This window comes from Apiospora phragmitis (assembly GCF_038363925.1).
Source record: "Apiospora phragmitis strain CBS 135458 chromosome Unknown utg000004l:1.0-3135199.0:1.0-3139288.0, whole genome shotgun sequence".
Classification (NCBI taxonomy): Eukaryota; Fungi; Ascomycota; class Sordariomycetes; order Amphisphaeriales; family Apiosporaceae; genus Apiospora; species Apiospora phragmitis.
In genome coordinates, this window is record NW_027117402.1 from 2,072,805 (window position 1) to 2,098,288 (window position 25,484).

General features: G+C 53.3%; 7 protein-coding genes across 7 annotated transcripts; 6 read left to right on the forward strand and 1 right to left on the reverse strand.

Annotated features, from left to right (window-relative positions):
- Window positions 1-1,715: 1,715 nt before the first annotated feature.
- On the forward strand, window positions 1,716-3,190 carry PG994_003782 (uncharacterized protein; the record flags this gene model as incomplete). Its single annotated transcript, XM_066855191.1, has 2 exons — window positions 1,716-2,978; window positions 3,014-3,190. The coding sequence occupies 2 exons, from the start codon at window positions 1,716-1,718 to the stop codon at window positions 3,188-3,190; spliced, it is 1,440 nt and encodes a 479-aa protein (XP_066719469.1).
- An 852-nt stretch (window positions 3,191-4,042) lies between these two features.
- PG994_003783 (Bicupin- oxalate decarboxylase/oxidase) lies at window positions 4,043-5,753 on the forward strand (the record flags this gene model as incomplete). The annotated part of the gene is made up of 9 exons (XM_066855192.1): window positions 4,043-4,153; window positions 4,254-4,475; window positions 4,575-4,707; window positions 4,772-4,832; window positions 4,903-5,044; window positions 5,084-5,245; window positions 5,328-5,475; window positions 5,559-5,626; window positions 5,682-5,753. 9 exons carry the CDS (start codon window positions 4,043-4,045, stop codon window positions 5,751-5,753), a joined length of 1,119 nt encoding a protein of 372 aa, XP_066719470.1.
- Window positions 5,754-6,418: 665 nt separating this feature from the next.
- On the forward strand, window positions 6,419-7,674 carry PG994_003784 (uncharacterized protein; the record flags this gene model as incomplete). Its single annotated transcript, XM_066855193.1, has 2 exons — window positions 6,419-6,958; window positions 6,979-7,674. 2 exons carry the CDS (start codon window positions 6,419-6,421, stop codon window positions 7,672-7,674), a joined length of 1,236 nt encoding a protein of 411 aa, XP_066719471.1.
- Window positions 7,675-8,024: 350 nt separating this feature from the next.
- On the reverse strand, window positions 8,025-16,201 carry PG994_003785 (eIF-2-alpha kinase activator GCN1; the record flags this gene model as incomplete). The annotated part of the gene is made up of 4 exons (XM_066855194.1): window positions 8,025-8,588; window positions 8,644-8,698; window positions 8,722-15,982; window positions 16,066-16,201. The coding sequence occupies 4 exons, from the start codon at window positions 16,199-16,201 to the stop codon at window positions 8,025-8,027; spliced, it is 8,016 nt and encodes a 2,671-aa protein (XP_066719472.1).
- Window positions 16,202-17,439: 1,238 nt separating this feature from the next.
- On the forward strand, window positions 17,440-19,515 carry PG994_003786 (ATP-dependent RNA helicase DHX29; the record flags this gene model as incomplete). The annotated part of the gene is made up of 1 exon (XM_066855195.1): window positions 17,440-19,515. The coding sequence occupies one exon, from the start codon at window positions 17,440-17,442 to the stop codon at window positions 19,513-19,515; it is 2,076 nt and encodes a 691-aa protein (XP_066719473.1).
- Window positions 19,516-19,561: 46 nt separating this feature from the next.
- On the forward strand, window positions 19,562-22,325 carry PG994_003787 (ATP-dependent RNA helicase DHX29; the record flags this gene model as incomplete). The annotated part of the gene is made up of 4 exons (XM_066855196.1): window positions 19,562-19,638; window positions 19,691-21,688; window positions 21,749-21,995; window positions 22,272-22,325. 4 exons carry the CDS (start codon window positions 19,562-19,564, stop codon window positions 22,323-22,325), a joined length of 2,376 nt encoding a protein of 791 aa, XP_066719474.1.
- Window positions 22,326-23,061: 736 nt separating this feature from the next.
- Window positions 23,062-25,227, forward strand: PG994_003788 (uncharacterized protein; the record flags this gene model as incomplete). The annotated part of the gene is made up of 3 exons (XM_066855197.1): window positions 23,062-23,302; window positions 23,368-24,667; window positions 24,762-25,227. 3 exons carry the CDS (start codon window positions 23,062-23,064, stop codon window positions 25,225-25,227), a joined length of 2,007 nt encoding a protein of 668 aa, XP_066719475.1.
- Between the last annotated feature and the right edge of the window lie 257 nt (window positions 25,228-25,484).

Consider the following 25,484-nt stretch of genomic DNA (forward strand, 5'->3'; position numbering starts at 1 on the left):
GTCCCCAATTCAGACAGCATCAAGCGGATGAAGTAACCTGTTCGTGGTCCTCTTGTCAGTGGTCAGTGGATATGTATTGTTTTTAGGGCAGCCGAAGTTACCGACCGGAACATATGGCCTGAGCAGTGGCTTGCCAGCTTAATTACATGTAAGGAGCTCGCCCCAGGCCCCGACATCCTCGAAGCCTGAGTGCCGCTACCCCTGATTATTCTGCCTGCAATTCTCCCTCTGGAGCCAGGCGCTGAGGCGGGTGTTTGTCTGCATATGCAAACCATCCTATAGAAAGGGTTGGATACGGTACGGGCTTCAAGTGGTAGCTAGACCCAATGGCTGCACCGGGGAACTTCATTGTAAGTGATGCATTCGCATATGGAGATATAGTCTGACCGCAGTGCTGCCTCTCGGCGTCGTATTCTGAGGACGCATGGAATAAATTTCGACATAATCCTTCGAGGTAACATTAGCGTGGCAGTAACCGTTTCTCGCGGAGACCTGGCCCTACCTAAGATGTATGTTACATGAACGGCCAGCCACCAGCCTTTTCCAGGACCGCTGGCTAGGGGATTATTGCCGAGAGCTTGGCACGATTGCTGGCATGCCGCTCCTTGCTCCCTCTTTACCCGTTACGGCAATCAAGGATAGCTCCCGGCCGAGGGTCCCCGGCTCCCGGCAGCCCGATGTGCTTTTGCTGAAGGGGTTCTCAGAAGGGGTGTCGCATTGATGATCTTATAAAGAACCCAACGCCAATCCTTTGCTGCGACATTAGAATGTCTATCTTCCTGCGTAATATGATAGCGGAGGCTGCCATTGCGGCGCAGGCCCAAGCAGTGATTCACATGTCGTGACCAGTGATTTGATATGTATGTGTGTACGCAAGGGGTAGCTCGTTTGGAAAACAGACAGACAACTTACCTGCATACAGCCGGCCCAGCACCAATGACACCTCGTTTTACCGGAATACAACCTCAGCTGAGCTGTCGGTATCCAATCAGACATCACGATATCGAAACCTCATACGCTACTCTTATGCAACATCGGAGAGACGCCGCCACCTTCAGCGTGGTGTTCGCCATCATCTTGGTATACTCACGGGAAAGACGAATCTAGATAACGAGAGACAGACAGGGAGAGAGACTACTATTCACCTGGTGTATTGCAAGCCCGAATAGGCCCCATACTCTGCAATGAGTTATGTACCTACTCAATGCTATAAACCCCTCACTCCGGTGCAATGGTCAGTACGTAGCATCAGACCTCCACCATGTGCCACGCCGTCGGGTCATTTTGCTTTTCGGGTCTCAGCCAATGCACAAAGGTTGCATTTCAGGGCTCAGCATAAGCCTATGTGATTACTATGTGTGGCTCACAGAGGAACTTCTGATTTGCGTCTGCGAAGAAGACGGATGGGATCGTACGAGAACAAGTCTCTTTTGAGTAAGCTGCGCCGAAGTTTGCATCGTCCCTACTGGATTAGATCAATAGAAATGCCTTGGGACGGGACCATGACCGAAGCTGAACCAAACGGCCATGGACTCCTGGTTCCCCCGGGGTCACGTACGCCACAAGTCTTTCCTTCCAAGCTCTATAAATACGACTGTCCTCTAGCTATGCCATACCTAAGAAAGGCCCTCTTCACCGGCTAGGCTAGCAGCTTCATACGCTCATTCATCCACTCAAGCCCGTCGAGATCCTTAATAATATCATCACACTCAACGATGAAGCCCTCACTTCTCCTCCCCCAGCTTCTGCTGCTAGCACCTTCCAGTCTCGCCCAGACGACGACACCAACCTACGACGCCGTCATCGTCGGCGGCGGCCTCTCGGGCCTGGGCGCGGCCAAGGCCCTGTCCGAGGCCGGCAAGACCTTCGTCGTGCTCGAGGCGCGCGACCGGGTCGGCGGCCGCGTGCTGAACCACGCACTCGCCGCCGGCGGCTACACCGAGGTCGGCGCCGAGTTCGTCGGCGAGACGCAGGACCAGGTGCTCGCCCTCGCCGCCGAGCTCGGGCTCGGGCTCTACCCGGAGTACAACACTGGCAACAACGTGCTGTATCACCGCGGGGAGCGTACGACGTACGCCTCGACGCCCGTGCCGCCCGTCGACGCGCTGAGTACGACGCAGGTCCTGGCCGTCATCGGGTCGATCAACGCGCTCGTCGCGGGCGTCGACGTCGAGAACCCCTGGAACAGCACGCTCGCGGAGCACTGGGATAAGCAGACGTTCGACCAGTGGCTCCAACCTTTCCTGCTGACGGAGTCGGCGCGCTTCCTGATCGAGGCCGCGATCGAGACGGTGTTCTCGGTCGAGCCCGACGAGCTGTCCCTGCTCTATGCCCTTAGCTACGTCGCCGCCGCCGGGAACGAGACCACGCAGGGCAGCTTCAACCGGCTCATCTCCATCGACGACGGCGGCGCCCAGCAGTGGCGCGTGGACGGCGGCACGCAGCTCCTGGCCATCCGCCTGGCCGAGAAGCTCGGCAGCGACAACGTGCGACTCAGCGCGCCGGTCCGCAGCATCGCCAAGACCACCGAAGAAGAGGAGTTGGAGTCCTACACCGTCACGCTGAAGGACGGGACCGCCGTGCAGGGCGCCCACGTCATCGTCGCCATGTCGCCGCCGCTCGCGCGCCAGATCACGTACGAGCCGGCCCTGCCCGAGGCGCGCGACCAGCTGACGGCGCAGATGCGCATGGGGGCGATCGGCAAGGCGATCGCGGTGTACGAGACGGCCTGGTGGCGCGAGGCGGAGCACGGGTCGCTGACGGGGCAGGCCGTCAGCGATGCTGGGCTGGCGCGGTCGACGTTCGACCAGTCGCTGCGGGAGGGCCACGAGCCGCCCGTCGGCGCGCTCATGACGTTCCTTGAGGCGGACCAGATGCGCGAGTACGACAACAAGACCGAGGCCGAGATCACGGATCAGGTCGGCCAGGACTTCGCCGCGTACTTTGGTGACGACGCAGTGGCCGACGTCAAGGAGTGGGTCGTCCAGCGCTGGGACCTCGAGGAGTACTCCAGGGCGGGCCCACGGCTGTCGCGGGGCCCGGGATCTACACCAACTACGGCCCGGCCCTGCGGCAGCGCGTGGGGAACCTGCACTTTGCTGGGACCGAGTCGTCGGACTACTGGATTGGGTACATGGACGGAGCTCTGCGCTCGGGCTATCGCGCCGCTACCGAGATTATCGAGAGGTAGTAGTCGTTATTCACTATCGAGGGCATTATCCTGCGGTGTATATAATGTTAATGATATTCTAATAATGTCGCTTGATACTCTCCGGGCTGTTTGTTGGATCATTCTCTCAGTGAACTGACAGTAACTCAGCCCCTTTTTCAAATATGTAACCATTTGAATCGTACAATAGTTTAGGAGGAAATAAGGGGTAAAATAGGAGATCCTAGCTCATTAACAAATAGCGATCGAGATTGCATTACCAAGTCATTTGGAATAATAGAGTCGGAATACCACGTTAACACTGAGGTGGTTAGAAAGTGAGGCTAGTACCGCAACTCGCTGATTTACTGCATGCCTTGTCTAGGCCACGATGCAACATAACCGCCAATTCACAGCTCTCTTTTCAAGGCCGATTTGACTGTCATCAAATCTTGGCTCTTTTGATAACATCATGAGCTGAGCATATAATACAGTCGATGAATCATCTGTCTTGGGTACTCTGGTGGGTGACCTCTCGATGCTCCCCTCCCCAACGGGCTGCGCGCCAAGACATCGCGTAATATGGCGTGCTGTTGGGGAAGCATGTAGCTGCCTCCGGGCCTTGACGCTCAAGTGGATTCAACCTATTATTTCAAGACAGTGACATGCTTCGCTGGAAACGATTGTGGCCGAAGGTGACGATCGCTATGAACAGGAGGGAAGATCGTACAGCCTGCGCTCGCGGGGACCTGCATGCCAATTTACTCGAAATAAAACTGGCTGTTAGCCGCATATCAAAAATGTAACCATCTTCAATATTTATACCACTTGATGCCCCATGTATATTCTATCTAGACACCTATTCCATCTGGCTTCTCATTGTTGTCCAACAAGATGAAGGTGTCCTCGCCCTACCACTGCTTGTCTCCCTCTGCGCAGATACCGGGAGTAGTGCCCCTGTCGCCGGCCGCGCACCTGGTTTTCTCAATGGGCAGCCCACCGACGGTAAGGGAAAGGGGGCAATATTCTCAGGTCAGTAGAGAAGAGAGCCCACCATGCCAAGAAAACGTATTGATACGTTCGTCAAATAGGGGGCACCAACAAGGCGCTCGATCTACAAAATCCAGACAACCTGGGCCAACAAAGCACCGACAACGGCGTGTTACCGAACCTGAAATGGAGCTTCTCCGACTCACGCACGCGGATCCTGCGCGGCGGCTGGGTCAGGGAGCAGGTCATCACCGACCTCCCCGTCTCGGTGGACATCTCGGCCGCCCAGCAGCACCTGACCAAGGGGTCGATCCGCGAGCTTCACTGGCACCGAACAGTTGGTTAATAATGGCCTGGGTATCTTGTTTTAACTGCGTTACCATCTATTAGAATTGGGCTGGTTCCATAAACTGATGCTCCAGTGTGACATCTACAGGCGGAATGTGGTTACGTGTACGCTGGCTCTGTTCTTCTGTCGGCTGTCAATGAAGATGGCCAGTATCAGGTCTCGAAGCTCGAGGTCGGTGATATATGGTACTTCCCCAAGGGAGAGGCCCACACTGTTCAAGGTAAGGAATGGGTATTATCCTGGACGACGCAATAGATATATGCTGAGACGGCTGTGTTCTCCAGGTCTCGAAGAGGAGAATGAGTTCCTGCTTGTCTTCGATGATGGCAATTTCGATGCGGTTGTGTGAGTATCTACGGGTCAAGCTAGTAAGGATGTCTCACATGATGATCTGACCTGGCATCATCATAAACAGGTCTACGTTCAACCTAGATGACTGGATCGCGTATACCCCAGTATCGGTCCTGGCCAAGAACTTCAACCTGTCCGAATCCGTTTTCGGGAACGTGCCCTCGCCCAACCCCTACATCCAGAACGCGACACTGAACCCCCAGGACGTTACGGGTGGCAGTGGGCCACTGACCGGCAATGTCTAGTACGTATACTACGCCAAAGACCATCCTCTCGAAAAGGTGCCCGGCCGCGGTGGTGCGCTGCGGATGGTGGATACGACCACCTTTCCCATCGCCACCACCATCGCGGCCACTGTCGTGACGCTGGAGCCCGCTGGTCTACGGGAGCTTCACTGGCACCCTAATGTGAGCATATTATATTCCTTTTCTAATGCAAACACATATATCTACGTGAACAAAGCACTCACGCTACTGACCATATCTACAGGCCGCGGAGTGGCTTTACTTTCACAAAGGGCAAGCCCGAGCCGGCGTGTTCATTGGTAACGCCAACGCGCGCACTTTTGACTTCTCCGCTGGCGATACCGCGCTCTTTCCGGACAATAACGGCGAGGATATATATACCTACTCCTATCGTTGCTGACTTTGAGCGGCCGAGGGCAATGGCAATTCTTTCGACCATCTTCATTTCCGATGACTGATCATGTCTTTTACTTAGGTCACTACATCGAAAACACGTCGCCCATGGAACAGCTGGTTTGGATCGAGATTTACAAGAGTGACAGAGTGAAGGATATATCTCTGACACAGTGGCTTGCTTTGACACCGGCCAATATTGTAGCCGACACTTCTGCGAATTCCCTTGGACGTGGCCAAGAGCATCAAGACGGAGAAGCAGATTCTGATCAAGTGAAGGTGCCATTTCAGACGATCTAATAGACTTGATGAATATTAAAGTCCCCTTGAATAATATTGATCAGGATCAATGCTATGAATAAATTCCAAGTGAATACTGGAAGACGAGGACTTACACCAAAGGGCCCAGTCCTTGTCGGATCCACCTTTCGAGCACACTGCCCAGCTAGGTGACTGACTTATTTCTGATACCCGAAATGGCAATGTGCGAACCACCAAAGAAAGAAGTGTTCCATTGGCCATCGAGACCCTCGACTGTCCCCTACCAACATGTCATGTTATTGAAGTGATTGAGTTTGTCACGAGGACATCTTAACCATTTACTAGCTGTATCACCATCTTTTTAACTCCGATGGTACTAAACTCCATCAGGTGAGCTTCTCCGGCGTCGTCGGTGCGGGGAACCAATCGCGCCGTTCCTCGCGAGCATCCCGAGGCAAAAAGTGTCAGAGAATCCTACAGAAAATGTCGGCATTCCTTGCGGCGGCGGTGTCAGACATCGTAGCTTCATTGTACATTATTATCATCTAGCCTGGCAACTTCAGCATACATTTAGCCCAACTGACAAACCAAACCCTACTTCGTCCAACTATCGTGCCAAATCTGACCCAACAACCGACCGACCGACCCCCCTAAAACCCCATCGTCCACCGCGCCGCGACAATGGAGCTCGAGGAACCGAAGACGACGGAGCCGCCCTCCTTCCTGACCCTCCCGCCGGAGATCCGGGAGGAGATCTACCGCATCATCCTGCACCCGGACGCGAACCGCGTCGCCGGCCGCGACGAGTACACCGACTACGACTACCGCCCCGCGCTGGTGCTGTTCCCCCTCAGCACGCAGCTCTACTACGAGGCGCGCCGCGTCTTCCGCGACCTCAACGTCTTCGTGCGCATCGAGACGCCCTGGCCCGAGGCTCACCACCACGTCGCCTTCGAGGGCCACGTCCCCATCCTCATGAAGCACGCGCGCGCCGCCGCCTTCCGCGGCCACAGCCTCGCCGTCGCCATCGGCGCGCCCCACACGCTGATGCAGGAGGCCGAGCCGCAGCACTTTGTGATATTGCTCGATGACCTCCCCAAATTCGCCGCCACCTGGCGCTACGCCGACCTCACCAACCCGGGCCTCAACGGCTACCTGACCCTGACGCTGCAGCTGCGCGACCCGCACTTCGCGCCCGAGCTGCGCTGCGAGGAGCCGCGCGCCCCCCCAAGTGGCGCCAGCGCCAGCTGCTCCTGCCCTTTGGCGCCGTCAAGGGCCTGCGCGAGACCGTCGTGACGTCGGACGCGGCGACGACCGCGAAGCCCTTCTTCTCGGTCGAGAACGAGCTGCGCGCGGCGCAGCAGGTCCCGCACGCGAGCCCCGCGGCCTGCCTGGCCGAGACGGCGCGCCTCAAGGCCGAGGGCACAAAGGAGCTGACGGCGGGCCGCTACCACCAGGCCCTGGCCCTCTACACGCGCGCGTGGGAGGCGATGCACGTCGTCGTCAAGGGCCGGCAGCGGCACGTGCACGCCGAGGCCTTCTTCGCGGGCGAGCTGCGCGAGGAGCCGTACGTGGGCAAGAACGGCCAGCTCGAGCGGCTGGTGCTGCGGGTCCAGCTCGTCGCCAACACGGTGCTGGCCTACCTCAAGCTCGAGGACTGGGACGAAGCCCGGTTCTGGGGCATGCGCACCATCACGACGATGCGCCAGTCCATCGGGGCCCACGACCGCCACGACGTGGCGCCCGAGGAAGAGGCCGTCACGGGCTTCCCCGCCGCCGCGCCCCTCGGCCGCATTCACTACCGCACCGCCCTGGCCTACAAGGAGCTGGGCAACAAGGCCGAGGCGCGGAAGCTGCTGCGGGTCGCCAGTGTCTACATGCCGACCGACCCCAATGTAAAGAAAGAGATAGCCGCCTGTGCTCTGCGGCTCGGCTAATGGACCGACCTGGCGGCTCAGTGAGTGACCAGGCAATTAAATAATACTATACCTTCCAGATCATGCAGTGTACGAATTCTTCAGATTGACCTTGATGCAGGCCGGGATACTGATTACTTACGACATGTGTGCTCCTAGCAGTGATTAGTGCAATGTTATAACACACCTTTTTGTATCATCGTCGCGTCAAAAGGCGTAAAATAAGTGAAGTAACCATCTCTTTTATCTATCGTATCGTAAATGCAATGAGAATTTTCGTCATGTCGGAGCTTCATACCCTAACATTACTCCCTTCCCTCCCCTAGCCTTCAACCGACTAACCAAGCCAACACGGAAAGTAGACTAACCCCTTAATCCTGGCTGAAAACACCACCTCCCAGCTCAACCTGTCCCACGCTCCAGATCTCTCTCTCGTCTTCAACCTCGTCGTTGCTCAAGCCTAGGGCGCCCTGTCCACCGACACCGCCCTCGGCCTGTCGCCTCTCTCTCGTCTGGGCACCCAGCCGCAGACCGACACGCTTGAAGTAATCGTTCATGCTCCTGCGAGTGTTGGGCTGCATCTCCTGGCCGGCCGGACTCTGGACGAACTTCTCGAAGACACGACCCTCCTCCTCGGAGACCGAGAAGAGCTCGATGAACGCCGCTTCGGCGGCCAACTTGACAGGGATGACGGGGTCTCGTACCGAAGCGAACACGGGACCGGCCAGAAGAGGCAGATGGGGTCGCACGAGATTCACGTTGGTGCGGGAAATCGTGCGGATGATGACCAGTGCTAGTCGGCGAGAGTCTGCAGGGTTGCCAGGGGCAATGATTGTGGCAAGCGTGGAGAATATGGGTTTGGCTTGCTCGAAGGACGGTGTATGCGACATGAGATACTTGCCGGTAGCAAGGACACAGTTGTCCGCGACAAAGAGCTATACAGCTAGTTAGTTGATGCATCCTATGAGAGCCAAGAGATGGGTAACTTACGTTCTTGTTGGACATGCCCTGGGACAGGATCTCGGGCAGATCTTCAGCCAAGGGGCTGTCATGAGAATCTGGGGCGACTCGACGAATACGGCATTGATTGCAAGCACCGACGAGTTAGTGAAGTGTATGGTAGCGACACGGCTCTTCAGCAGACCGTTGGCCACTTCTGCTGGCACATTCTTAAGTAGAGCCGCGAGAAGCTTGGCGTTGGTCACCGTCATCGTCGAATCGGCGTTGTCAGTATCCATATCGATCAAGCCCAACACAGCGGTACGCGAGCTTTCACCCATGTTGGCTCCAGCTTTGCTAACAACCTCGTACAAGGCCTTCAGCATAGCTGTCTTGACGCCTGCATCGGTTGTCTTGGACCCAGTTACCAACTCTGCAACAAGGGGGTCGACACGGGGAGTGAATTTGATCAAGGTCCCCAGTGCCTTGGCCGCGCGCGATCGAAGCACTTCACTCGTAGTATCGGCCAGAGATCTTGCGAAAGTACGCTGGAGTTGCGGCAAGAAAGGCTTGAGAGCGGTGGGCATCTTCTCCAGCAGGTTGTTGAGGGTAAGAAGAATGGCCGCCTTGACATCAGTAGACCTCTCGGAGACAACACGGATAAGCGGACCGGTGATTTGGGTGACGAAAGGCTTGAGAGAGGCCTCGCTGGTCCTGTCCACAATGTCCGAGATAGCAAGTGCAGCAGCAGTTCGTTGATCCGCTGTACCGTTCATCAGACCCTGCAAGAAAATCGGCAGGATAGCGTTGATTCCCTTTGGTAGTTCGAAGCCGGGCAGGTTGTGTCCAGCAACACCAACTTGGAGAAGAGTCTGTCGTGTGGAAGGCACAAGAGATTCCATCTCTTCCTTCTTGAGCTTCTTGGTGAAGGCGCTCAGGGCCGTCCAAGCAGCTTTGATCACATCCTTGTCTCTATCGTCAAACGAAATCAACAGGGCACGGACGATGTCCTGGTTGTAACGTGAATAGTCCACTGTAGCTTCCTCGAAGAAGTTGGCCATTCTGTACGCAGCGTTCGCCCGCTTACGATGATCTTCGTGCTTCACGAGTTGGAGCAGAACATTGATGACTGTGTTGAGGCCATCGTATTCGTCCATGGACAAGATGACGGTGTCAATCGAGCTTTCAACATCTTTACGCATATCCTCGTCCTCGTTGTTGACAATGTTGTCCATCAAGGAGTTGATGATGTTGGGCAGGCGTCGGTTCATAGCAGCGCCTGCCACCTTTGCCAAAGATGCCAAAGCCCTGGCATTGAACGCCGAGATAGGAGGCGTAATGAGAGTTGGGATAAGGTTGGGCAGAATGATGTTGGACCGCGTCGTTTCCGTGAGCAGCGTAAGAAGCGCTTGAAGGGCGTTATCGGCTTCATCCTCGGAACGCAGAAGGTTAAGGAGGAACGGAAGCGTTTGGTCGACCGCACGCTTGCCGATGATTTGTTGAAGCGAGTCAAATGCTTCTGCGGCAGCTTCTCTCACATCCTCATCAGAATCAGTAAGAGCGGTACGGACCACAGAAATGAGAGTCTTCTCATGGTCCTCCAGAGCATCTTCAGAGGCGGATGAGATAAGTTCCTTGAGGGCCAGGCATATACCTTGCTTGGCATCGGTATCTGTGGAGGTCTGCAAGCCTTCTTCGAGTGTCGGAAGGAGGCTTGAGAGCACGCCATCGCCAGCCTTTCGGATAAGTTCTCCAAGCGCGTTGCTGGCAATAACCTTGTGCTCCATGTTGGAACTACCAAGGCGACGAATGATGATTTGAGTAAGAGTAGGGGTAAGTTCCTTGAGAGTCTTGGGCGTAGCAACGAGAGCCTTCCATACGCTGATAGCAGCAGACCGGACGGCACCAGCAGTATCGCAACGGCAAATGTAAAGGGCAGCCAGAATCTTGTTGCGCTTCTCTTCACCGAGTACCTCGCGAAGCGATGCACCAGCCTCCTTGGCTTGATCCAACTCATCTTCGGCATCCTCCTTGCCAGTGATACCAGTGAGGTTGAAGAGCAAGTCACCAACCAGCTCAACCGAACTGAGACGGATTCTGTAGTTGTCGTCTGCAAGACCACGTTCTAACTCAGGGAGGAGCAGGTCAACAGCACGGGCCGCAAAATTCTTGACAAGCAGTCGGCCAGCACGCAACGCCGTCTCACGTATAGATTCGACATCGTCCGCAAGACCAGCGAGAATAGGTGGGATGATCTTGCTCAAATAATTGGCAAAGCTGTTTCCAAAGCACACCGGAAGGAAAATGAAGAGTGACATGAAGCCTTCTCGGATTGCTGGCTTGGACGACTCCACATTTTGTAGGATGGTAGGAAGCGTCTCCTCCAGTCTTGTTGTTCCAAGACCGGCAAGGACTTCGGAAAGAGCCTGCGCAGAACCGAGACGATCGCCAGCACCTGTATCGGACTTGAGTGTTTGCATGAGTCCGGGGATAAGGTCGGGAAGAGCATCTTCGCCAAGCTTTTCGACCAGCGAACCAAGAGCACGAGAAGCAGTGGCTCTCGTTGTAGGTACAGGGTCGACGCAAGCAAGTTTGAGGCCGGACACAAGCACAGGGAGATGGGCTATAAGATCCTTGCGCTCGGTCAAATGAGCCAAGCTTCCAATGACTTGCGACGCTTTCCGCTTGGTGTTGGATCTGTCTGCCAAACCGCGCTGGAGAACCCTTGTTACAAGGGCAAGAGATGGTGCATCAAGGTAATGCACGAACTGGACTTTGATAAGAGAGTCCAGTGCAGTGTCGGTGTACTTGGTAGGATCACTGAGAGCCTTAAGGAGAATGTCTGCGAGGCTCTTGATCTCAGGGTTTGTGATAACATCGCCGAACCGTTTCAAACTCTTATTGGCAGCAGAACGAACTTCCTTGTGACTGTCATTCAGTACACCAGTCAATGGAGGGATGATGTCTGGTAAGCTCTGTGCCAATTGCTGAGGATCCAAGTATGCCATAGCACCCAACAGTTCGCAAGCACCCTTCTTGCTACGCCATTGGTCGTCGTCCAGGCCATTTAGAAGCGTAGGCAGAATTTGTTTAACACCAAACGAGCTGAGCTTTGCGAAGCAGGCTTTGGCAGCTGCTAGGCACGCGTCTCTCACATCGGCACTGCTGTCTCCGAATCCAGTGAGTAGTTGGGGCACGATCTGGATCGCATAGGGCTCGAAAAGGCGGCCAAGAACCAATGGTGCCAGCTCAAACGCGAGGAAGGCGCCTTCTCTTTGCTGTGTCTCCTTCTTGTTCTCGGCTGCGCTTTTGAGACTGATGAGAAGGCGGTATTCACGTAATACAGAGATACCCCTACCGAGTACTAAACCGGCCAAGCCGTACGCGGCGCCACGCTTGGCTGCGTAGTTCTTGGAAGTCAACAGCGTGTTCATGACTTGGTCGAAGTATTTGGATGACTTATCACCACAGGTTCGTACCAGAGGCGGAAGACATTCGGCCACAGCATACTGCACCGCCTCAGACGGGGTGCCGAGAGTCGCCAATAGCCGCTCAATAACGACGGGGATCTTTGCGTCGCCGGGCTTCAAGTGCCTGGCCAAGGCACCGTACATCACGATCACAGCCTCGTTCACCCGGTCTCCAGCCTCGGAGCCTGTATCTGGAGCTTCTAGAGTTCGCTCAAACATCTTCATCAACTTATCCACTAGTGTGCGCCCATGTTGGTCAATAGCAGTGATGGCTGCTTCCAGCATTTCGCCTCGAACATTGGAGTCCCTGTCGCCTAGCGGCCCCTTCTCGATGAGGAAACCGAAGAAGTCATCGACTTGGTCTTTTTGAAGACAAGGAGCAAGTGTTTTGAGTGCAGCAGCAACGCCGTGCCTTGCTTCCCACAGATCTGCTAGATCCGTCTTCTTTGGCATACCATAAGCATCGAATCCTGCGACACGTGGTTTGGCGAATTCAATGTATCTTGATTGGAGTTTCCGGAGAACTTCGTCGACAGTCGATTGATGTGCCCGGCATGCATCAGCAAGAGCCCTAGCGGAAGCTCTACGGAGCTGCCCGTCTTTGGTCTCCAAATAGGGGATCATCTTAAATGGCACATCCTTGGACACCTTGAAGCCACTCTCGTCCCAGATTTCCCGCGCAATCTCGATGTTTGTCTCATCATCATCATGGCATGCGATCCAGATTTCATCAGAGAAGTCGAGCTCGCTCATATCCACTTCAGCACTAATTGATTGTAGTACCGTTTCGCGGACCGAGGATTCTGGCACAATTGCACCCTTGGCAAGAACTGAGATCTCCTCAGGAACCATGTTGGGCGCAACACATCTTATCATATCAGAGAAACAGTCCTTGACGATCTTGTAGTGCTGGTTGTATCGCTGCATTGATGTGATCAATGTTGATATCAAGTCGGCTCGCGGAACAGCTTCCTCCGCGCAGACATCGGTGTGGAAAGATACAAACTCGATGGCAAGCACTAACTGGGCGTCTCGCTCTTCCGCTGATGCTCCGAACCCGCCGTGCTGCAGCACCAGGAAGATGAGTGAGAGCATGTATACAACGGAAATGACGTCGAATGGCCGCTGTTCACCAGCAAAACGTAAGCGGTATAGCACTCGCGTTATCAGTTCTTCCAGGCCCTCCTCTTCTAGATTCTCGGGCAGACCGGTCACTCCCAAGGCACGCAGCGTAGCAACACCGATGAATGGACGAATCGAGCCAAGCCGGTTTGTGACCTTATCTGCACAGGCCAAGTATACTGAGGGAACAGCATCACCGGTGATGAGGCATGCACCGGCTTCCATTGCTTTCAGAAGCGCATTTACCGCTGGGCCCATCCAAAGACTTGCCTCGGTTGGTGGGCCATTGATTAATCCTTGAATAATACCAATGCCACGCAACAAGCGTGCTGCAAGAAGCTGCACTGACTTTCGAATTTCCGACTCCTTTTTCAGCTGGGCATTGACCTTAGCTTGCTCATCGGCTGTAAGCTTTTTCTGGGTACCTTTCTTTGCAGCCAGCTGCGCTCTTAGTTCTTCTTCCCATTTGAGTGTATTATAGTCTTTGGTGTTCTTGTTAGGTAAGGCTTGGGATTTCTTAGCAAGCACGTCGATACAAGCAGTGCCTTCAGGGGTGCGGAAGATGGCTGCTTCCACTGGCCCAACATCCTTGAGCTGGTCAGGGTTCAAATCACCTCTAATCAGCTCGATGATCTTAGATGTCATGGTCTCAGGTGCCACGAAAGCAAGGTCAGCAGCAGCATTGCAGGCTGCTGTCTTAATGGCAGAAGACTTTTGCTCGAAACTTGTTTTGTCGGTGATTTCTTGCAACAGGGATGCCTCGTGTCTTAGCACCAGACTTCCAGGATCGAGACCGACCTTAAGGCAGGAATCAATCCAGCTGGACCTAGGAATAAGATTGGGTCTCGCCAAAGCAAGCATTGAACACATCTGTTTCTCAATGGCCTCCAGGTCACGTTCTCCACCTTCCTTCTTGAAATCCTCTTCTGTCAGACAGATTGAGCGCAGCGGTAGATGCAGATTTGTGTTGTCGAATTTGGCTGAGGCGGCTACACTTTCCTTGTCGCTTAGTTCGGTGGACTCGATCCATTGCCAAAGACCGGCAACCACTGCTTCGGATACCAAAGTAGGTTGCTTGGCATAGAGTTTGGTAATGGTTTCGCATGTTTCCTTGCGAATCTGGGGCGGTACAGTAGGGGAGGAGGCTAGGAAGATTAGAGCCTGAGACCATGCTGACCGCACTGAACCAGGGGCTTTTGTAAGGTCCACCACTACAGCTGACAGGGCAGCGAGAAACCATCGCAAGTCGTCTTCGGTGGACAGTCTGTTATATATCCGGTGGTTGAGTAGAAATGAGGGTTTTGGCTCAAGCACAAGGCTTTCTTTGGAGACTGCTGGCTTCTTGGTAGAAGCCTTGATAGATTGGCTTTCAACCTGTGCAAAGATTTGGTAGGCCAGAACCGTGACCACATAAGCCCCTGAGATCAAAGTACTCTGCACAGCGGCAAGAGGATTCTTATTGACTTCAGCCCAGCTTTCGGCCAGAGGACTTGCTATGGATTCCGCGAACTTGACAGCGTTTGAAGGCACGGCTTCTTGGGTGTCGTTGAATTGGGAAAGTACCTCGCCCGCTTTGAGGATCCACAGCCTACGCGAAGGTATCTTCTTGTCCGCAAGCCCTTTGACATAAGCGTCAAGAACGGGCTTTGCCAACTCAACATTGTGTTGTATTTCGTACGAAACGCAACAGGTGAAAGCGGAAAGTTCTGCAGCCAGGGCAAGTTCATTGCCTTCTTTGCCCACCACCGGAGGAAGCGCAGCCGTAACTTTCGAAGCAATAGATGCGGATAAGGGCAGACTTTGCAGCATTTCTGAATGAAGAACGCGTTGGTCGGCCGATGCTAGTTTTCCGGACTTCAGAGGGCCTAGAACATCATCCGCAACTTGCTCCAGAATTTTGAAGTCCTGGCACTTGCAGACTGTTGTCGCAAACGTGGTCTTCACGGCTTGACGGATAACCGGATTGCTCGACTTTACGTTGGACAACAGAGGCTTCATCAAATGGCCGCCTAGTATAGTCGACAGGTCCATGTCCTCTGGAAGAGAACTGACGAGACCCGGTACAAGGCCCAAAACAACCTCGGGAGCACGTAGTAGGCCCTTTTCAATTGACGGGACGACCTCCTTAGTTAAGTCTTCGAATGTCACAAAATCGAGGAAGAAATCCCGTAGGCCAGATGCTATGTGATCTGGGAGCTGTGTTTTGGATCCAGCAATCTCCCGGGTGTAGAAACCGAAGTAGTCTGGCTTCCTGGAAGCAAGTACCGGCTTCGCCTTCTCGTGGCGAGATGATACCCCCGCAACCACACCTAACATAACAGCATATCTGGCCGTGGGCTGACCGGCTTTTGTCGTAAGTGCTTGTACCACATCCTCAATGAAGCTTCCGCGGAACTCCTTTTGCCAGAAAGCGGCCCGCAGCCCACGTCGAGTGACAGTGATGGCTGAATCGGCCACCGAAGAGCGGGTAGGTGGCTGGAAGCATTTCTCCAAAGCAGCTGCGTTGGCGTGGACAATATCCAGACCAAACTGGCCAAGCATGGGTGTAGCGGCGATTGTTGACAAAAGCAAACCGCACCATTCGACCAGGACAAAGGCATTGTTAGGGGCTATGCCGGCTTTCTGCGACTCCAGTCGCAAAGCAGTTATGAAGGGCGCAACGACCTTGGGCTCGCTCGCGTTGACGACAATAGAGACGAGACATGACTGAACGGCTCGTCGAGAGGGTCTGTCATTATAAGCAGGGTGGGTATCGAATAGGAGCTTGAGGACTCTGGGTGTTGCGGACACTTCGATAGCTATTATGAGTGAAGGATATCTGGTCAGCGGCAAGATGGGGGGGTAGAGCTGAGGCGCTCCACAGCACGGTAGGACGGCTTACAGTTCTGCTTGAATTTTTCTTCAATGGACTTCAATTGAGCTATGCGTTTCTTGGTAGAGGCTGAAGACAGGTCTGCCTTGGCGGCGACCAAATCGACACCAGCTTGAGAAGCGCCATTGGTGGTCGCTTCAGTCATTTTGAAGGTATAGTGAGAGATGGTGGGGGAATATGGACATGCTAGGCTGCCCAGCAATTGCGGCGGTGCTGTAGAGAGTCGACAGTAAATGCAATCCGGGTCTCAACATGTATTCGTATTAACTCTTCAAGGACAGATGCGTAGCAGGGAAACCCATAGGCAAACAAGTAATGCTCTCGGCCTGACGTCCCGTTGCACATTCACACACCAAAACCGCATCAATCGTAAAATGTGGACGAATGCGATGTCAATGTGGGGTGACATGGAAGAGCTGCTACCCGCAGAATCAAAAATCAGCCCGGCGAGCTGTTTATGGAAGGCGGTCACACTAACGGCTGTGTATTCTTTTTCCAGATTGCCAAGATTTCTTCGCTGCATTGACTCACTCACCTGAACTGCATCATGACAGTACTGCCTCAGGTTGCCTGTAGGTATGGAATCTAGCAGGATCCCGGCTAACAACCAGAACAGCCAACTTGAACCGATTGTCCAGAAATGTAAAGAGTTATAGTATTTATTCTAATGTTCATATGCTTAAATATAGTATTTGATTACTCGATTGTTATATGAGCGTTGGCAACATATCCAACTGCAAGGTAAGCTTTTGGCTCTATATCGATCTGATTTAACCTTGGTCCAAACCCTTGGGGTATGCCGAAGGTGGTTTCTGCCTGTACGTACCCTGTATTCCGCCCTGCCTGCCCTGTGCTTCCAGCGCTGTAACTGCAAGGGGAAAATAATTTACCTCGAAACCAGCCTCCAGCCCTGCCTGGCTGACCCGTCGTGTGCGTCTGGCATTAGTCGGAGATCGAACCGGTGATGTCAATTTGTGCCCCTCCATACACACCTGGATGAAGCTTCATCCACTAGCACTCTCACTTCCTTTTGGTGTTCGGAATGCGATTACTCTACCACCTCGCAACAACGAGACGATTACCATAGAGAAGACGCATACTTCACATCGCCGACACTTTCTCGTTTTCAATCCCCCAGCTCATCATACAGTCAACTCGTCGCTTGCTTGCTTCAATATTCCCGTGCCCTTCACATTGCAACACCACCAATTTCGACTGGAAACCTCGTCTTTATATTGATGGCAGCTCTGACCGGCTTCCTTACGGCGTGAGCGCATAGGCGCTCTACATGCAATCTCCTTCTGCTTTTTGCTTGAGATATTGACCTGGAAATTCTCTCATTTATCCAATAAATTATACATTTCGTTCACAGCCGCCGCCAAGATGGCACCGAAAAAGAAGAAGACGAAGCCCTCGGCCAACCCAGCACGAGGCTTTGCCACCACCTCCGTCACATCAAAGCCGGTTACTCGCATTGAACAGGCCGAAGAGGCGAGTGTCACACCCAACGGCAAAGGAACCACTCCCTTGTCAGCATCTATTCACGAAGGCAAAGCCGCCGGGGCGACGCCCGAAAATGCACCTGCCCCGTCTGATCCCACGCTGGCTCAACCGACGAAGCTCGACCTGAGCCCTGAAGAGTTTGAGAAACAGCTCTTGGAGGCTGAGCTACAGCTTCTCGTCGAAAAGCACGCACAAAAGGTCAAGCGCGATGCCCAACGTCAAAAGATACGTCTCGAAACGGACCGACGTTTGCTACGAGGACAGGCCGAGCCTGTGAATGCGCGAAAATGGCTACCACAAGAGCTGATGGACCACATACTGGATCTGATCCAGGCTGAGCACCGGTTCGCCGCATCTTCTCTTGGGCCCGATACCACTAGTTCTGGTAGGCTGCTGCCCGAGGAAGAGCTCACCATGAAGCTTTGGACGCTTCAGCAGGCATTGGCGAGCGCTGGCTTCACCGAGGAGAAGGTCGCATCCGTGTTGCAGTACATTCTGGAGATTGCCCCTAACATCGGTGGGACCACCAAGGAGAATATATGGGGCTTAGAAGAGGCTCTGGACTGGCTCGCACGTGAGTGCAGCCGGGATGAACTCCCTGACTACGATCAGAGGGGCAGGACGTTTCCAAGGCTCGTCGACACTCCCCAAGATAGTCCCTTGGCTTCTGGTGCCAACACGCCGCGGATGCTAGAATCCAGTGGCACTGCTACCCCGGCGGCTAAGAATGGCTCTGCCAAATCTCGGTCTTCTCGTGCCGCTTCCCCGAAGAAGCTTGCTCCCGCATTTGACAGTGACATTGAGCCTGACGATCTTGTCCCGGTCTACCTAGAAAGCAAAGCTAAGCTTTTCCAAATTCAGCGACCAAAGCAAGACGTCAAACAGACCAAGGCTGGTAAAAATAAGAGTGTCAATGGTTCGCAAGATGTGGACATGGAGGAGGCCAAGCTGCTGGCTAAGATCGAGCACATAGAACAGGATGTTCTTTTCGACAAGATCTCTGCTGAACAGACTTGGCGAAATGATCGGGTTATTTTGGAGAGAGAGTATGCTGCGGCCAAAAAGCAGGAAGCCGATGACTCTGAGGCCCGCAAGGAGGAGCAGGACGCTTCAGATGATGATGAGATTGCGAGGGAGGCCAAGAAAATGGCCACAGAAGTTCTCCAGCAGGACAGCGCCGATGACGAACAATCTTTGTCAGACCTGTTCGCCAGCCTTCCGGTTCAGGAAGTAGACCCTAGCACTGGGAAGACTGAAAATGTCATCAACAGTACAGATGGATCGAAAGTTTTCATCCGCCATTTTGGTAAATGGACTGGCGTCAGCCCTATGAGAGCGTTGGAAGAGACCTGTCGCTCCAGAGACCCGGCAGTGAAGCTGCAATACCGACTTATATCTGAAGCATCTTTCGCGAATCGCCATGTCGTTGTCATCTCTTGGTCCAAACCCCAAGAGCTTATCTCGACCGATATTGCTCACATTGAGAGCTATGCCTACCCCCTTCAGTTCTCTTTCGGCATGGCTGATGTAGCCACTCCTGATAGCAAACAGTCAGAAGCTTATATCGCCACGGCTGCACTGTTTGCCATTTTCCATTCTACCAAGGAAGAGAAGGTTTTCATGCGCCTACCAGTCGTATGGAAAGAGTTGTGGAACGAGTTCGCCCAAGCCAGAAAGAGCCACAATGATGCCCAAGATCGTGCGTCAATCAAGGAATTGCGGTGCATGGTTCGTCAGAGGCAAGACCAGGAAGAGGAGGACGGCATTCTCCTCCAAGGCGCTTTTAGAGGTCGTAGAGCTAACCAGTCTCTCAATGACTCTGGCGATTCTGGCTCCGACAGAGAAAAGGGCCAATCTATAAATCCCGAACTCTACCAAAGGATATGGGCCAACAAGTGCGGAACCCCTAGATACCAGGCCATGCTCGCAAGTCACTGTCTTATTCCCCCTATCTGACTTCCATTCTGACATTTACTTGCAGCAATCACGTATGCAGCTGCCAATGTGGCATTTCAAGCAACAAGTCTTAGATAGCATTGAAAGGGAGCAAGTCGTCATCATCTGTGGTGAGACTGGCTGGTAAGCAGAATCTTTTCCAGTCGAATAATATGTATACTGACGAACCTGATAGTGGCAAGAGCACGCAGGTACCCTCTTTCATCCTGGAGCATCAACTATCATTAGGTCGACCCTGCAAAATATACTGCACTGAACCTCGACGTATTTCTGCTCTCTCTTTGGCACGCCGAGTAAGCGAAGAGCTTGGTGAGAGCAGAAACGAATTGGGGACATCCCGGTCTTTGGTTGGCTACTCGATTCGATTGGAATCCAACACATCCAAGGAAACGAGGCTGGTGTACGCCACCACCGGCATTGTTATGCGAATGCTCGAAGGATCCAACGATCTTCGAGAGATTACTCATCTTGTTTTGGATGAAGTTCACGAGCGGACTATCGATTCCGACTTTCTATTGATTGTCCTAAAGAAGTTGCTCTTGCGCCGCAAGGAGTTGAAAGTCGTCCTCATGTCTGCGACAGTGGATGCGGAGAAATTCTCTAAATACATGGGCGGTGCGCCAGTGCTCAACGTACCCGGCCGAACCTTCCCTGTCCAAGTCCAGTACCTCGAGGATGCCTTGGAGCTTACTGGCTATAGTATTGACCAGAAGCATCCTGCTGAAAAGTCAATCGACCTGGATGATGACCCGGCCGAGGTTGACAAGGATGCAGGCTCAGCTAGAGATGCTGCGAAAGACCTGCGACAGTATTCGGCCAAAACAAGAAACACACTTGCACAGTTCGATGAGTATCAAGTTGACCCAGAGCTGATCGTGCAACTGATCGGACGGATTTCGGTTGATCCTCAGTACATCAACTACAGCAAAGCAATCCTTGTTTTCCTGCCCGGTATTGCAGAGATCCGAGCATTGAACGACTTTCTTCTGGGGGAACCCTTCTTCCAAAAGGACTGGGAGGTCTTCCCTCTTCACTCTACCATTGCCACTGAAGACCAAGAGCGGGCTTTCTTGTTCCCGCCTCATGGTGTTCGAAAGATCGTTTTGGCAACCAACATTGCCGAAACGGGTATCACAATCCCCGATGTCACGTGCGTTATTGACACGGGAAAACATCGTGAGATGCGGTTTGATGAAAGGCGACAGTTATCGCGACTGATCGACACTTTCATCTCAAGAGCCAATGCCAAGCAACGACGAGGCCGTGCTGGCAGAGTCCAGGAGGGTCTCTGTTTTCACCTGTTCACTCGACATCGCCACGATAATCTCATGGCTGATCAACAAACACCAGAAATGCTCCGCTTGTCTTTGCAAGACCTAGCTATCCGCGTCAAGATATGCAAGATTGGCGGCATTGAAGAGACTCTGGGAGAAGCTCTTGACCCACCTTCAGCAAAGAACATTCGCCGCGCTGTTGATGCTCTGATTGATGTGCGAGCCCTCACTGCTGGCGAAGACTTGACTCCATTGGGCTTGCAGTTGGCTAAACTACCTCTGGATGTTTTCCTTGGTAAACTCATCCTTCAGGGTACCATTTTCAAATGCTTGGATATGGCCATCACGGTCGCAGCAATACTATCCTCCAAGTCTCCTTTCTCGGCCGCCTTCGGACAACGCACGCAAGCTGATCAAGCTCGAAAGTCGTTTAAGAGGGGCGATTCAGACCTGCTCACCGTCTATAACGCTTACTTAGCTTGGAAGAACGTGATACAGCAAGGCGCGCCGGTTTTCCAATTCTGCAAGAAGAACTTTTTATCCCATCAGAACCTGTTGAACATCGAGGACCTAAAGGGTCAGCTCATTGCCTCTTTGGTCGACTCGGAATTTCTCCAACTAACAGACGAGGAGCGCCGCACGCTGAAACGTCTTCGGCATTCAAATCGTCGTGGCCAGTTTTTCGATATGCCTCAACGGGTTAACATCAACAGCAACAACGATGTCATCATGTCCTCGGTTATTGCTTGGAGCTTTTATCCCAAGCTGCTGATGCGCGAGAATAAGGGATTCCGCAATGTTGGCAACAACCAGAGTATCAGCCTACACCCATCGAGCGTCAACAAAGGCAACATGGAGCTCAAATGGCTCTCGTATTATCACATCATGCAATCGAAACAGTAAGTGTTTCACGAAAGAGAGTCCTTTTTGAGATTCAAAGCTAACAATCTAACCTTCAGGTTTCTTAATGCCCACGAGACGACGGCAGCTGAGGCTTTTGCCGTTGCTTTGCTGTGTGGTGACGTGCGGATCGACATGTACTCTGGTGTTCTCGTGCTAGACGGCAATCGAGCGCGCTTCAGCGTGCCGGACTGGAAAACCATGCTGGTTATTAAAGTGCTTCGGACGCGGCTACGCGATATTCTTAACCGCAGCTTCAAAATGCCTGGCAAATTACTCACTGAACAACAGGAGAAGTGGATGGGAGTCTGGCAGAGGATATTTAGCCAGGACTTTGGAAAGAATTAGGATTAGGACATCCAGATATTCCAATACCAGCCAGTTTATCCCATTACTAGCCATCTATCACATGGCTGACTATCCTGTTGATATCCGGTTGCCCTGTTGTTGCTAATCATCCTGACTGCTCTATAGTACGTAAATGCCAATTCTTGGGGCTTATCTGTCACTGTCGCGTCTCGATTTCCAGGTATTGGCCACACTAGCCCTTTTGACAGATAACTATACTGAAATTAGAGACAGCCTTGCCGTTCTTCTGTTCCTGTCGATAGGTACCCAGGTTTCGAACTCGCATAGGCATGCTGCATGTTCCGTGGCTCATGTAGCAGTCTAAATTTGTAGTTTGTGTAAAGTGATCTGAAACCTGTTTTCAGAGGTTAAAAGTTCGAAGTCCCCGGCAAATACCATGTTAATCTGCCCGTCGCCGATGGTTCATGTGGATTCTTGCTTCGATGATGTGCTCTTTGTGAGATAGCACTCTTGTTCGTGATTATGTTCAACAGCACGTACCACTAAATACCCTGGCCTGACACCAAGGTAACATATATTGACGAAAGAGGTGATTCTCGGATTGGTACTATCAACGAATCTTTTATCATTTACATGATATTGCGAGGTACCTGCATGGGAGGCTATGGTCACAGACCAGGTGCTGCTGCCTAGCATAACGGAGCAGACACACAGGCAAGGGATACAAAACACGCAACACCCCTCACAGAATTTTACAACACTGGACTATTTTAACTGACTGTGATACTGAGTTACACATCACGGGCGTTGGCACTTCTCTCAAGCCCTGCGTGTATACTGGAGCCTTCGGAAGCCTAGGTACGGTCTGGCGTAACGACCTAACGGGACGCACGAGAGCTAGCAAAGAGCCCCGCCACCACAACCCTCGATGAAGAGGCACAGTTCCAGTGCGTTCCAGGACATCATCAACCTCAGTCTCCCCTTCCAAAAAGGCGAAAGAGTCATTGGTTCCAACGAGCTTGCTATTCTGACAGGAAAATTGCACCACGTGCGAGTGCTCACAATGATCGCCTCTCTTCTCCTTCTATGGGGCTTCGGGGTCCTGGCCCTGTTGGCCAGCCCAAGTAAGGATCCGGACATGGACCTGACTGAGGAGATCATGCAGTTAGTTCTTGGGCCCAAAAATGAAGGAATTCGAGGGCAGATTCGTGAGGATGCGCTGGCAAGAGGCAACACTCCGGCCAGCCGACCTCGCCTTGTCGCGAATGAAGAAACTTTAGGAGTTGTGGACACTATTTGGATCGGTATGCCATCAAGTTTCTTGCATTGACCTTGCAGGAGTCCATGTCAGCTGACGATCTTCTTGAAGTGGACCGTGTTCTTGAGCCGCAGACAATCATTCATTTCTTCGAATTTACCTGGCACGGCCGCCTCCCAAGCGGCAAGCACACAGAGCTTCCCATTCTCGGAGATGACATGGAGCTTGTCACGGAACCTTACTCGGAGTGGGCCCCGGCGCCTTTCGACAAGCATCCGCAGCCGGCGGCTGAGGAGATCTTAGCCCGCATCGGCTCCAATGAGGACAGAGGCAATCTTCAAATCGTCAGCAAGGACCTTCACGCCATGAAGTCGAGGCTGTGGGAGGGGGTCATGCCCCTGTCCCAGCGCCGACTTGACGAGCAAGGGGCTAGCGACCTTCGGAACTTCACTTATACGTCGCAGCTCGTCACGCAGGCCATCAACGTCTTCCACTATCTGAACGAGCCTGACGTTCGCTATGCTCTGCGGGATACCTACAACCACATCTATGATCATCTTGAGACCTTCGAGAATGCCTTCAATGCCAAGAGAGCCCAGGAGTCGCAACTCAGCATTTCCGTTACCGCGCTCTGGGCCGAATATATGCGGTCCCACTACGAAGTCATGGAGAATAGAGCACATTCATGGGTTTTGGGAGTCCTACGCCCTCTCAAGACGAAAGTTCTAGCGGCTCTACGTACCCACCAGCCTGACCAACTCATGGAATCGGGTTACGACGATATACAGTGGGTACTGACGAACATGTGGCAGGATCTGTGTGAGAACACTTCGCACGCCGACTGGGGGATTTTCATCCCCATGGACGGGTACAAAGGTTGCACATCGCCTTCGGCGACCCCCCGTAACATCACCAATAGCAAGACCCCTGCGCCAGATGGCACGGAGCCGATTGCGTTTTCGCCAGACACAGACCGTAGGATGAGAGAGTACCACTTGCGGCGCAGACACATCGATCTCATGGCTTCGATAACGGAAATGATCGAAAACCCGGACTCTTCTTCAAATCGGTCATTCAACGACCCTGCAGGTTTCGGGCCTCTTATGAGCATGCAAGCGAAGGCCCAAGCTGGGGCTCGCAAGGAGCTCCGCGGCAAGTCCATCACCTACGGGACGCCGTCCTGGATGGAGTATGTAGTACAGAAATCTGGATGGGGCTATGTGGTGTACAAGACTTCCCAGGCGCACTCGGATGCGCAATGGTCGCAGTTCACTACGAAGTTCGAGGCCGACACAGGCAACTGGGGGCACGGTCTGGCCAACATCACCACAGTCCGCGACCAGTCGAAGATGCACTGGATCGACGGAAGCGATGTGGCAAAGTCCAATCCCAGCTTGGAGGATCTGAAGAGGTGAGGCTTACCCAGCAGTCAAACAGACTGGTACACCTTTTATTAGCATCAGCACCAAAGACAGCAAACCTATATGGCTAACATGACCCAACAGTCACTTCGCTACTTACACCGAGTCTGCTTCATTTCCAGAAAACTGCTACTCGGACGTTTTCCTGGTGGCTGATGAGGCGTCGGTGGCTTCATACCTGAACACTGCTCCCCAGGTTAACATTTCGCGTGGGGATGTCGGTCCATTCATCTACGCCGTAGACGCGTTCTTTAACCCCAACGATCCCACTTTCCGCTCCGACGAATCGCCGTTCTTCGATGGTTCACTCCGAGTCCTGGGCAGCCTCGTCTGGGATGACGTCGGTGCCCTGCTACTCACGCAGACCCAAGGTTTGGCGGAGCTGTGGCCTTTGGCCATGGAGCATCCGCTGGAGGTCTACGTTGGTCCCACCGTCGAAGCGCAGACAGTGGCGTGGAGGACGCTGAGGAAGACGGACAGGCAAGCCTTGGAGAAATGGATCAAGGCGGTGCGAGAAGATGACAAGAAGATTATCCGCGATGAACTATGACAGCAGTATTGGGTTGGCTTGGTCATTGGCGGCAGGCAAAGCATGCTAGAGAAATTGCGCTTTCAGCTACGAACTCACACGAGCAAATAAGCCACATTCCGTTCGTTAGATTTATTGCCCACCCAGTAAAGGACGGGCCCGAGGACACCGAGAGACCAGATTGGACAGGGTAAATCATGGCAGCTCACCATTCGTATAGTCTTGCCTGCAGCCTCCTTGATGGTGTAAAGAGATAGATCTCCAGAATATCGGCCACG